This window comes from Mesoplodon densirostris, chromosome 11, assembly GCF_025265405.1.
Source record: "Mesoplodon densirostris isolate mMesDen1 chromosome 11, mMesDen1 primary haplotype, whole genome shotgun sequence".
Taxonomy (NCBI): domain Eukaryota; kingdom Metazoa; phylum Chordata; class Mammalia; order Artiodactyla; family Ziphiidae; genus Mesoplodon; species Mesoplodon densirostris.
This window is the reverse complement of record NC_082671.1, coordinates 30975291-30989586: the sequence shown is the minus strand read 5'-3', so window position 1 is coordinate 30989586 and position 14296 is coordinate 30975291. Positions and strand designations below refer to the sequence as shown.

The following is a 14296-nucleotide window of genomic DNA, read 5'->3' as shown; positions in this document are numbered from 1 at the left end:
AGTAGAATTGCTTAACATCTCCTTCCCCTTATATTTCAGGGTCAGTCTTCCTTAACCTCTTCCTGTCTCACATCTAGTAAGTCACCAAATCCTGCTCATTCTAACAAAGAATTGTTTCTCTTCTGTCTTCTTTCCTTACCGTTACTGCCTTAGTTACATTTTCATCACTTTTCTGCTGGAGTATTGCATAGCTTTTTATAGTTCCTGTAGTTTATATTATCTCACATTTTAATGTATTCTCACATTATTCTCTGTTATATTTCTCAAATATATATAGTAAGCAACACAAATTACTTAATAAGTGCCTGAGCTATGAGTGGATGAAGTGTGTCAAAAGAAAGAGGAAATGTGTTTTTGAATTGTTACAAGAATTGTTAGAGATAACTGCTTTGAATTTCTGCTAGATTTTAGCAACAACAAAAGCCCATCTTTATTTGAAAGCAAACAAGTACAGATTTTAGGTAAAAGAGCATATAACTTATTCAACCCAAAAGGAATTCAGGAGGCATTTGAAAGACCAGAGAAACCAATAAACAAACTAGGTTTATTCCCTGAACATGCAGTTCTTTAAAAGTGTGGTTGTCTACATCTGCCAATTTTGCAAAGGGAAATAAAAACTGAAACCTTCTAGGAAATACTGCTAAGTGTCTGTGCTTGCATGTGGAGTACAGGCACCTATCTTTTACAAAAGGGATTTGGTAGCAAGAGAGACTCCTTGAGTTAACAATAATAAATTTTTTCTTTCTCATTTCTGATAATTTTGAAAGATCCCGCATTCAGGATGATTTTATTTGGTTTCTAGTACTTAGGGGTCTTAAGTACCAGTCTTAAATTTTTGGGAGTAATAAGGAAAATGGAGATATAATATAGAACTGTACCTTAGATTTCTAACATTGCAAATGAATACAAGGTGAATAGATGAAGAATCAGTAAAACTTTAATTGATTTTATTGGTGATGGACAAGTTTTTAGTGAAGAAACATTATGTTCACAGCTGACTTATGGAATTCAGGGATGTATTCCTTTAGATGATTTATCCATTTTATGATTCTCTAAGGAAATTACTTGACATATTTCCATTTGCATAATTTAATTGCATCATTAATGAAAAGATTATTAACAGGCCCATAATTGGTGTATCTAAGATTCTGTTTGGTGTTCTGGAGCAGATAACATTGAAACTGTACTTTGTGTACTAAGTTTTCATACCTACCAGGCAATCCAAAATGCATTTATCCATTTGGTTGGTCTTGGAAGGTACCCAATACAGTTTTTGTTTTAGATAGTTAATTGCTCACTGGATTATTTCAGCCACAAAATACCAACCTTCAGTGAAGATGTACGTGTTCTTCAATATGTTTTCTAAATATTATATGTATAAACTTCCACATATAGATCAGTTGTATTTGAAAATTTTATTTGAAAGTTAATTAATTGTTCAGATCATGAAATGCATTTTTCATAGGAATAGATTTATAAGTGGGGAAAGAGTTTTTCATTAGAATATGTCAGTTTAACCCATATATGACTGAACTGAATTCTAATGTATATTCACACAACAAGGTAAGCAATAAATATATTTCAGGCACTCTTCTAATGCTGAGAAATATAGCAATGAATAAGACAAACAAGATCCTTGTCCTAAAACAGCTTACAGTTTAGAGTTGGGGAAGTGGCGTATATACATTTATTCAATAAAAACAAATGCAAATAAATGGCTAAGATAATGTACTTCTTTATAGCATTTATATTAATAAAATTTTGATACTGAGAGAGGGTGACTCATGATGCTAGTTAGCTAGAAGCTTATATTTCCCTCAAGCAGGCAGCATGATTCTGCACCAGTTCTTATCCTGGGTATACTTATTAAAGAGAAGGAGGGAACTATTGAAAATCTAGGGGAAGAACATTTAAGGCAAAAGGAACAGTAGTGCAAAGACCTTGAGTCAGGAAGTAATTTAGTATGTTGGTGTGACTGAAAGATAGCTACCTTATATAGACTGAATGGTGAGGAAAGAAGAATGGAATAATTTGGAAAGGTAGATAGAATTCAGATGATGTGGAGATTTGTAGGCCAAAGTTTAAAGAATTTGGATTTTTTTAATGGATTTCACTGGAAGATGATGTGATCTGATTTATAGGTTTAAATAACAACTGGCAGCTGAAGTGGATAATGAGGTTGGGAAGTCCTAGTGTACAGGGGCCAGTTTCAGGTTTTACCCATGGAACTCCTGCTGTTGTGAACCAACAGAGACCAGTTATAAAACTGCTGTTAATTTAGCTAGGTAAACAATATTTGGTAAGTATAGACCTTGAAGTGGTAAAAAGTGGCAGATTTGGAATATATTTTGGTGATATAGTTGCTGATGACGTAGATATCATGTCTGAAAATAAGAGATGAAGATAGAATGACTCCTAGGTTATTGGAAACTGGATAAATGAAGATACAGTTTATTGCCATGGGGTACATTGGGGAGGAAGAGACTGAGGTGGTGGGGATGAGAATAGAGAAATCAGTGGTCAGGGCAGGTTTATGTTGTTTGAGACTCCAGTGAGCATCTAACTGGAGGTATTGACTAGGCCATTTCTGGAGACTTGAGAACTGTCAGCCTATAAAGTTGGAACTCAATAAAATTATATAAAAAGTATAAATGGAGAAGAGAATAGGATAGAACCTTGGGGTAACTTTAGCATTTACAAATTTGGTGGGAAATGATTAGCCAGAATTATCATAACGGAAATAAAGACACAGACCTACTTGAGAATGGACTTGAGGATATGGGGAGGGGGAAGGGTAAGCTGTGACAAAGCGAAAGAGAGTCATGGACATATATACACTACCAAACGTAAGGTAGATAGATAGTGGGAAGCAGCCACAGAGCACAGGGAGATCAGCTCGGTGCTTTGTGACCACCTGGAGGGGTGGGATGGGGAGGGTGGGAGGGAGGGAGATGCATGAGGGAAGGGATGTGGGAACAGATGTATATGTATGACTGATTCACTTTGTTATAAAGCAGAAACTAATAAAAAAAAATAAAAAATAAAAGGCTAGTCAGGACATATCACTTTCTAGTTCAGATTAATTTTCCAGTGGCTTCCCTCCACACTTGAGACAGAATTCACAATCCATCATGGGCCCTTGGCTCCGTCCTCTCCTTCCATTCTCTTCCTTGCTCATTCTACTCTAACCCACTGGCCCTCTTGCTTTTCCTTAAACACCCCAAGTATCTTCTTGTCTCAGGGACTTTGTTCTTGCTTTTTTTCCTACCTACCTATTGTCTCAAATGTTCACATGGTTCTTTCTGTTATATTATTGAAATTTCTACCTAGTTGTCATCTACTTAGAGGCCTTGCCTGACTGCCCTGTGTAAAAGAGCTCTCCATGCTATCCTCTGATGCCTTTTCAATAATAACTTTCTTTTTTTTATGTAGCAAGCTTTCTGGTCTTTATCAGCTAATGAGAGCTAGCCTTATAAGCATATTTAAATTAAATAATTTATGACTGATGCTCAATAAATGGATTATGTTTCTATTTGCGTTTTCAACATGGTCTTGTAGAATCCTAGACTTTGAGACAGAATTAGGGACAGTGCTTGAGGTAGGTTTGATGACAGTGTCTTTAGCACTCATTACGTTATATTAGGTGAGATTGTTTGCATGTAAACCTGGCCCTTACTCAGGGCTTAGTATTTAATGACATTGTGTGATAGTATTATATTTATTATTTAATAATGCTGTAATATATATCATATTATTTAATAGTACTATATAGTAAGTTTTCTAGTTATTTAGCCTGTTGACTGAATCATCATGTTTGACAGCAGTGAGAATATTTACTTAACATTTTTTGTTAACATATTACATTTCTCACATCTTTACTGATGAGAACTAACATCTAGACAAAAAGTGATGTGCCTCTAGAAGGTAAATATTTTCCATAGATTTGTTATAGTATTTGTGAATAGAGTAGCTTTATTCTTAATCTATAAATAGTATGGTTCACAATTTAAATATGTATGTTGTTGATAATTTTAGAAAGTTGGTTCATTTTGATTAATAACTACTCATTCATTGAAAGATTAACTTTCATTCAGTGTCTTATTTAACTGCCTTCATTTGGACTCTTATCAAGCAAGAAATATTTTGAAAATCAACAACTGTGCTGAGGGAAAATAAATTCAACTTTAGAGTATAATTTTGAAATTATATTTGCAATTTAGCTACTGATGTCTAAGTTTAAATCTATTAATAATAATGTGTGGGAAATTCTCTCATTTGTGGAAAACATTATATGAAGAAACACACTGCACATGGACACACACACACATATATATGTATGCATATTCTTGAAAATTATAGGGAACTTTTTATGATATTTTGATGATACTGGTAATGTGTGTGTAGTAAGAATTTGTCCTGAAATAGGTGGAGGAATTATTTTTCTTTGTATATACTTTTTGCTATTTATATTATTTCTGTGCATTTAAAAAATAAATTTCAGGAGTGGGTGGAGGAAAAAAAAGAAATTTGTGTTAATTTCTTGGAGGTAGGATTAGCATTTTTGCATTGTAGATGGATCCATTCATTAAAAAGACAAATACTTGATTTAAAAAATGGTGTATTATTATAATGTTAAAATGGGACAAATTATTTTTATTAAAATATTAAATCAAATTGCTTCATGTTCAGTTTGCTTTATACCCCAAACAGCACAACCATTAAGAAAACAGGGGCTTCCCTGGTGGTGCAGTGGTTGGGAATCCACCTGCCAATGCAGGGTACATGGGTTCGAGCCTTGGTCTGGGAAAATTCCACATGCCACAGAGCAACTAAGCCCGTGTGGTATAACTACTGAGCCTGCGCTCTAGAGCCCGTGAACCACAACTACTGAGCCCAAGTGCCACAACTACAGAAACCCACATGCCTAGAGCCGGTGCTCTGCAACAGGAGAGGCCACCGCAATGAGAAGCCTGCACATTGCAATGAAGAGTGCACCCCCGTCACAACTAGAGGAAGCCCACTCACAGCAACCAAGACCCAATGCAACCAAAAATAAATAAATAAATAAATAAATTTATTTAAAAAAAAGAAAGTAGGAAAGATTATTGAGCAAAGAATCACCATTCTTGATTATTATAAATGATTGTCATATTAGTATATAGTATATAATATAACTAAGTCACTCCTCAATCTCTATAGTTGCTGTGATTAGTATGAATTAATTAAATATAGAGGAAGTCAGCAATATCAGCAGGTAGTACCAACAGTAAAATATTAGTAAATAATGCTGACAATGAAATTTCACAAGTTATACAAACTTTCCTCACCAATCTTTTCCACAATGGTTAAAATTTTATAAAAGTGAGAAATTTTGTATCATTTATTTTCTCTTGCTTTTACTGGCTTAGTGTGCATGTGCTTAAAAAAGCTTAATGATCACAAAATGGGTAAAAGCAATAAGTGGAGGCAAATCATGACTCTATCTTATCAAGAATGAATGATTAACCCCTGAACAGTTGATTGTACTCAATTACTATGCTGTGTTAAAACTTAGCTATCAATAACCCATTTGTCTTTTAATTTGAATTATCTATTAATTAGAAATATTTTCTATGCTCATTGGTCATTTTATAAAACAGGAAAGCCATTTAAAGATTATCTTTGTAGTTCTTTTAGGAAAAAGATGCCACACTATTGAATGCTTACAAAATTGTTTATGATGCTGCTGATGATAATCTACATTCATTGGTAGCTTTGTAATAGTATAGAAATGAGAAATTTTATTTACAAGTTAATATGAAACCACGCCTCCTGGTTCATTATACTATGTTTTAAAAATGTCATTCTTATTTGTATGTATACTTGTTAACATTTAAGATAAGACACTTCTGGGTTTTATAACGACACTCAAAATGAGCATTTGTGTTGACCATGAGTGTAAAGGGGTTTTGGAAAAGAAAATGTATTATTTTATTCAGATAATTATAGTATCTCCAGTAGTGGAATCTAGTGGCAAGTGGAAAGTTTTGTGTATGTAGTAATATTCTTTAACCCAGGAAAGTAAGGTGGAGAGAGGAGGCATATATTTGTTAGATACTTACTATGTTCCCAGCATTTATTTTAAGTGTTTTGCATATGTTATCTTACTTAGACCTCCCAACAATTTAATTGGCAAGTATTATTTACAAAGTGTATTTTATAGATTAGGATACTGAGGTGTAGAAACATTAGTAAATGTTTCAGCCAAAATACAAACACAGGCAGTCTAGCCTCTTATAATTCTCACTCCTGAGGAGTATGTCATTCTGCTTTCCTAAATAAATAAATAAATGTATGTATGTAAAAAAATCTTTTATAAAGAATATATGAGTCATTAATAGTAATACCTAGCAAGCAAGCATACAAACCAATACAAAACCAGTTAATTTAATGCAAAGTAAATTACCTTTTTATTTGTGTGGAATTATTAGAGCACATAGCATCAGTGTAATTTTCATGAGTATAGATAAGTTTCTTGCTATAATATAATATAAAATGTAGATGGATGGAATTCGTTAATGAAGATTGGTACAAATGAAATAATAAAGTAATAATGACAGGAGAGTAATGCATCTTAAGGACAATGAAAACTTCCATTTGGAACCCTCCTGTATTCTTCCCTATGTGTCTTTCCATGGCTAACTTTAATGTATCCTTTCCCTGTAATAAATGTAAATGTAGGTATAATAAAAAAATTCTGAAGAAATTAGGATATTATGCTCATGCATACAATTAAAGTAGACATTCCTCTGAATATTAAAAAAAATAGAAGAGAAACATAAATGTAGAGTAATCAACTGGAATCTGATAGTACAGCAATGTTTCCTTGGATTTTGAGTTGTGTTATGCTAGTAATAAAACTAGATTTAGATTGTTATGGGAATAATCCAAACACTTCCTCTGATTTGCTAAGTTTTTAAAAAACTATCTATGCAATGTGAAACATATTATTATGATGATGCTTTGTATAGCTATACTCTCTGTTTTTTTTTTTTTTTTTTTTTCTTGTCTCCTCTACTGCTCGGTGATAAGCCTTCCACTTTTATTACTAGCATATTGGATTTAGGGTAATATCTGGATACTTTTAAAGAGTGGCATAATGCATCTTATATTGTTATATACTAACAATATGGTTTATAGTCATTTAAACAGATTTCAAAACTAAGTTCTATCTGTATATTACTTAGATTATAAAATAATAATGAATACATTTATCAAGTATTCATGGTCAGTTTTTGGAAAGCCCAGTAGTTATTATGATTGAATAAATTGAAACATTTCTAAATTGCCAGCCACTGTAAAGTGGATTTGGTCTATGTGTGTGTTAGAATTGTAGAAAAGTGCTTGGATTTATACTGGAAATTCTATTATGAACTAACTATGGTGGCTCATCAACTGGAATACAACACTATAATAAGAAACAGTAAAGCAGTTTCTATTATGGCTAGTTTTTATTTCTATCTTTATCTAACTACAGAATACATATCTAAAAATATCCATTAAGGGGCACTAAGTATATTACTAGTATTGTGTAAAATTCATAGGAAATGTAGACCATTGAGATGACAAAAAATGGATTCACTAGAGTTTTCCAACACAAGGAGAAGTAGAAATATTAAATATTATGTGCTAATTTTTGCATTGTGAGTAGTAAATGTGTTCCTTAATTGGGAATACACAAACATAGGCAGATGTAAAATAATTACATAGATACCATAAATATTTAGGGGCAAAGAGTGCAATAACTATAATGTGTGCAGATGCACACTATATCTTTTTGGAGCACATTTTATTGACTTTATTATTTTTATTTCCTTTTTGTTCATCGATGATATGTGTGTGTTCTCTTTTTGCTAATATGTGTCTACTCTAATATGGACTGCTCAATATATCTGTTCTGTTTTCTTGAGTCATTACAGCAATGAACAGCTTTTACTGAGACTTGTTACTATATTGGCAAAATCCATTTAATATGTAGTATGAGCAGCTGTCCATCAATATCGGTATCCTTAGGAAAGAGTTCCAGAATCCCCATGTATTTTTTGCTGCTGACTTACAAGACCAATGACATATTCCAAATCTTTAGTATTAAGCTCCCCTGTGTGCCATAAGACTTAGAAAAAGTTATGTTTGTTTTAAAAAACCCATAAACATATTTGTAAAGTCTTTTATGAAATTGGGAAAGACATGTTATTTTTAAGGATATTTAATTTAAGTATGTCAAGGCTTTACCTTAAGTAGTTTTTGCTTACTCAAAAGCAAAATTTAAAATGATTTACAATTTTATTAAGTTATTGCCAATCTGTCAACCATCAAGTTCCAAATCCAGATTTATCTTCTGTTTCTCTCTCCCTCTTTCCATTGCCCTACCCCCCACCATGTGCAGGTACAGCTTACACCAAATCCTGCCATTTTTCTGTGCACTGTTCCCAAGCATTTGCTACTTTAGCTTGGGCCTTAACACTTTGCTTCTTATTAACTAATGTGGCCTTCTGATTGATCTGGCTTCCAGATTTTTCTTCACTCCTCAGTCCATTCTGCAAATTGGTATCCGAGTAATCTTCTAAATGCACTGTTCTAATGATGTCCCTGAATTGCTGAAACGTTGTCAGTTGCTTCTCATTAATCTAAGGCAACTTTGTTTTTGTTGTTGCTTGGCCAAGAGGGCCCTCCACAGTCTTGATTCTTTATCTCTGTTTCTGTCCTTTATTTGAGGTCTGCTCTTTTCTCATTACATTCTTGCCTGATACTCTGATTTGTTCTCTAGGACTCAAATGTTCCAACTGTCTTCTATCCATGATCTGATTCTTACCTGGTTCTCAAGGCTTACTTACTTCGGGAAAATATTCCCTTGACTATCCTAGTCTACAGTTTTTTTTCCTCTCATGAGACTTATAGCAACTTACCCTGAATAACACAGTTTTTACTTTTATGGCTTGTTAGGCATTTAAAATTTTTATTTAGTAAAACTTAAAACAACATTTTGTTTGCTGTCATTCCTCTGCCCATCCTTCTTAGGGCTTTTCCTGGGCCAGTTCACAGTACAATTTAGGGAAATCTCCAACTTTCTCCTTTAGGACAGCTTGGATTCTTACACAGGCTATGCTAGAGAGAGTGACTCTATCTGACCCACCTCTATATTTTCTTGACCCACATATCCAGATGGTGTTGGAGCCCTTATTTTATTGACATGGGAAGTTGCATTGTATTTATGATATGTAAATTCTTAGGCAGTATTTCAGTCTTGAATCAGAATATCTGGGTTAGTTCTGACTCTGCTATTTACTGACTGCTTAAAACATGAGACAAATAACCTCCTAGATGATTAGTTTCTTTATACATGAAATTTAGTATTAATAACAGACCTCTCATTTTACAAGGTTATTCTGAGTCTTGAAAATAAGAATCATCTAGTGGTACATTAATAACTTTATAATGTTTTATACTTAACCCATTTTTAGGCACTTAATATATGCTAATATTATCTCATGCAATAACTCATTGAAACCTCAAAATAGCTCTGTAAGGGGGCGACTACATGTTAGAGGGAACCGGAGAGTTTAATAACTGCCACAGTCACAAATGGTCAGTGGTGGTACTGGAACAGACATCTGGCAGTGTGGCTCTGGATCCTAGTTGTAGCCATGATGTCACACTGCTTCTTTGTAAGTAACACTGTTAGTGCTAGCCACCACTGCTCTGTGCTTTCATGATTTGCCTTCTCAGCCAAAAGTTTAGAAGTCTCAGAGACATCTCAAGTGAACCCAATTGTGGATTCAAATCATGGAACATTTTTTCCATTTTCATTTTAATTTAAAAAGGAGAAAGAAAATAAACACAATGTCTAAACACTCTTAATAACAAACCAACTTAGTGATTAAAGGACAAAAGGCTGTGCAAACTTAGGAGACAATCACATGCTAAAATTAGTGCATTTTCAGCTTATTTTCTTTATTCTTGGAAGTTAGAGAATTCAATATTTTAGCAATGAAAACAGTGCAGATATGATGTACAAAATACATAGTGTAAAGACAGTTTGGGAACTTAAGAGATTTAATCCTTTTATCTATTTTAGGACTTTCTGGGACAAGTGTTTTGTACATTGGGGGAGATTGTTGGTTCACAGGGAAGTCGCCTGGAAAAGTCCATAGTGTAAGTATTTTTTTAATTTAGACAATGAAATGTTAACTCTTTATTTTCTGTTTTGGCAGTTATAAATTGATGAATATGTGGTTGTATACCAAAAGTGCGTTTTAAAATCTTGAGTTTTTTTCTTCCAACAAATCATTTTGACATTTTTGTAAAGGATAATTTATATTTCAGCTGTCATATGCCAGGCTACAAAATCTTCACAAAGTGAAATGAGCAGATTTAAGCCAGAAAAGTTGTTGTTTTCCTTTTGGTTGTACTATTAATTCTTACATGTAGTACTTTTTGAAGAAGAGATTTTACTTCTTTGGACCAGGGATTATATGTAGTACCACCTTTTATGTTTAATAAATGCATTTTTAGTGATTGAGATTTATTAATATTTTTTACTAAAAAATTGTTCTGAAAAGAAGGCAGTAAGTATGAAAATGTTAATAGAAGGTGGTCACTAAGAATTATATTTTCCATATTCACCTTCAATTATGGCTATCATGCTTAATTTTCAGATCAATTGCATGAGATGATCCTATTTTCTCTAGTTCCATACAAGGCAGAAAACAAACCCTAGACATTTTCTCTAATACTTTCCTCTCCTTGTCCTCCTTCTCCCCCCATCCCTAATTTTGATTTTTTTGATTCACTTAACTGCTTTTAAAAATCAAAAGATCTAGGAGGGTCTAAGGCCATTGCAGAGCAAACCACAATGTCTAAAGATTTGGGGAGTTCTGAAGTCTCTATCTTCAGCAATTTTTTAAGAATCTCAAACTCACAAAATAATTATGTCAAAACTTTACAAATCTATTCACCTTTGACATCAAACACTTGAAATGGTTAAAGCATCATTTTCACCTTCCCTATATAAAATGGAACTTTATACTAAGTATCTTCTTCTTAGGCTAATAAGAAGTCTATGAATTCTAACTTATTTTATTTAACTTTGATTATCTTAGAAAATCATTGCTGAATGTCAGTTTGAAAATTTTTGCATACCAATGATCATTTTAACATTCTTTTCACATGTAATTTGTTTTTACATCATTGTAGGATTTGGAAGGTTATGGTTTAACTATATTTATGCTCACTTTAATAAGTCAATGATAAGTAATCTATAAAACAAATATAGATATTTTTGTTAAGTATGCATAATTCTTATTGCATTGTCTAGTCTAGTAACGTAGGACCATAAGCATTCTTAGATTACTAAAACACCCTTTCTTTTGCTGAAAAAATAATCATTATTATCTATACAATGCTACCATAAATATGCCTTTAATATTCTTCGAGAGAAAAAAGCAGTTAAAATGTAGAATTTTTATTTTAGAGCAACAAAATAGAGATTTTTATAGAGCTTCCACTCATATTTTTAAATTGATAATTTTATTAAACAATTTTACCTGATGTTATTTTCTCCATAAAAGGAAATCATAACTCATTTCAGAAAGCTCTTAAATTCCATAGAATTTTTCCCAGTGGAAAATCAGCATTATATTAGTCTTGAAACACATTAAAAAGTTGATATTATATTGGCTCGGTTATGTGGTAAATAGAATGTAGTGTAAGATGTAGTCCTTGTTCAGTTAATTCAACAAGCCCTACTGGACAAGACAAACAGAAGCAAATTCAGGCTACAGGGTGAAGACTCCTACAGTAATGATTGGCAGAATACGCCAATGTAGGGAGTATTTGCCAGCAGTTGAGTCATAATCATTTTACATAATCAGAAATGGTGAAATGCTCCTTAGATTTTTCTAAGCTTCTGCTGAGGTTAGGGTAGCACAAATGAGGAAAAACCTTGGAAATCTTTTCAGACAACATGGAGCTATTATAACAACATACTTTACTTCATCTATAGGGTATTTTGTAATTTAGGCAAGTTTATTATGAGTGTTGATATTATATCTATCTTATTGAAAAAGATAAAATTTATTCAATTTTTAAAAGTATGTGTAACTAATCTTATATTCAATGTCTCCCTCTGACTTTATTGGGCAATCTTACCAGGTAAATAAACATTAAGAAAAAGGTTTAAAGGTGGGTTCATTATTTGAGCAGTGGGAAACTTTTTGATTTTCAAAGTAAGTTTAGCTAGGCAAGTGTGATTACTAAATGGGTAATGAAGTGTAGAGTTTTAGTGTAGCAAAGAGATTGGCTACAAAAGAAAGAAGCAAAGAAATTAAGAATTGCAGAATGGGGCCTATTACGTGAGGGAATTAAATTAGATACTTTACATAAAGAGAACAGAGGAAAGAATTAAGAGGGTTCTTAGGAGATTAATCAGAAGTAGGACAGTAAAATTGAATAGATTTAGCTTGCTAGTGGAAGGATATTTTGGATTTATTAATCAAAAAATCAGGTGATAATAATCATGTTCTCCCACCTGGGCAGTTACTCCAACACAGGTGGACACTGGATTATATCAAACAAATACACAAATATTTTGTAGTCACCCATGCTCTTGCTTGAGAAAATATTGGCTTTTGTTAACAACTCTAGCTATGAGGGCGAGACCTTCAAGATGGCGGAAGAGTAAGACATGGAGATCACCTTCCTCCCCACAAATACATCAGAAATGCATCTACATGTGGAACAACTCCTACAGAACACCTACTGAAAACTGGCAGGAAACCTCAGACCTCCCAAAAGGTCAGAAACTACCCCACGTAACTGGCTAAGGGAAAAGAAAAAAGAAAAAACAGAGACAAAAGAATAGGGACAGGACCTGCACTAGTCGGAGGGAGATGTGAAGAAGGAAAGGTTTCCACACACTAGGAAGCCCCTTTGTGGGCAGAGACTGCAGATGGCAGAGGGGGGAAGCTTTGCAGCCATGGAAGAGAGCGCAGCAATAGGCATGCGGAGGGCAAAACTGAGAGATTCCCACACAGAGGACCGGTGCCGACCAGCAATCACCAGCCCGAGGGGCTTGTCTGCTCACGTGCTGGGATGGGTGGGGGCTGGGAGCTGAGTCTCGGTCTTTGGAAGTCAGACCGCAGGGAGAGGACTGGGGTTGGCTGCATGAACACAGCCTGAAGGGGCTAGTGCACCATAGCTAGCAGGGAGGGAGTCCAGGAAAAATTCTGGAACTGCTGAAGAGGCAAGAGACTTTTTCTTGCCTCTTTGTTTCCTTGTGCGCAAGGAGAGGGGATTAAGAGCACTGCTTAAAGGAGCTCCAGAAATGGATGCGAGCCATGGCTATCAGCACAGACACCAGACACGGGCATGAAACTGTAACACCACCGCTGCAGCAACCAAGAAGCCTGTGTGCAAGCACAGGTCACTATCCACACCTCCCCTCCTGGGAGACTGTGCAGCCCACAACTGCCGCGGTCCCATGATCCACGGACAACTTTCCCAGGAGAACACACGGTGCGCCTCAGGCTGGTGCAATGTCATGTTGGCCTCTGCTGTGACAGGCTCACCCCACACTCTGTACCCCTCCGTCCGCGTGGCCTGAGAGAGCCAGAGCCACCAAATCAGCTGCTCCTGTAACCTCGTCCTGTCTAAGCGAAGAGGAGACACCCTCAGGTGACCTACACACAGAGGCAGGTCCAAATCCAAAGTGGAGACCCAGGAGCTGTGCAAACAAAGAAGAGAAAGGGAAATTTTCCCAGCAGCCTCAAGAGCAGTGGATTAAATCTCCACAATCAACTTGATGTGCCCTGCATCTCTGGGATACCTGAGTAGACAACGAATCATCCCAAATTGAAGGAGGTGGACTTTGGGAGCAATGATATAGATTTTTCCCCCTTTTTCTCTTTTTTGTGAGTGTGTATCTGTATGCTGTGCATGATTTTCTATGTATAGCTTTGCGTTTACCATTGGCTCTAGAGTTCTGTCTGTCTGTTTTTTGTTTTGTTTTGTTTTTTAGTATAGTTTTTAGCACTTGTTACAATTGGTGGATATGTTTTCTGCTTTGGTTGCTTTCTTCCTTTTTTTAATTGCTTAAAAATTTTTTTTAACAATTATTTTTTATTTTAATAATATTTTTTTATTTTTTTATTTTATTTTATCTTCCTCTTTCTTTCTTTCTTTCTTTCTTTCTTTCTTTCTTTCTTTCTTTCTTTCTTTCTTTCTTTCTTTCTTTCTTTCTTTCTTTCTTTCTTTCTTTCTT

General features: G+C 34.5%; 1 protein-coding gene across 2 annotated transcripts in view; it reads left to right on the top strand.

The window, feature by feature from the left end:
- The window catches only part of CPNE8 (copine 8), a 336491-nt gene that overhangs the window by 123990 nt on the left and 198205 nt on the right, over positions 1-14296 (top strand). The window contains exon 7 of one of the 2 annotated variants that reach the window (XM_060111969.1): positions 10115-10191. The exons of the other annotated variant lie outside the window; for it this stretch is intronic. Within the exon in view, the coding sequence (XP_059967952.1) occupies positions 10115-10191 (77 nt within the window). The remainder of the gene's footprint in view (positions 1-10114; positions 10192-14296) is intronic. 2 annotated transcript variants of the gene reach the window in all.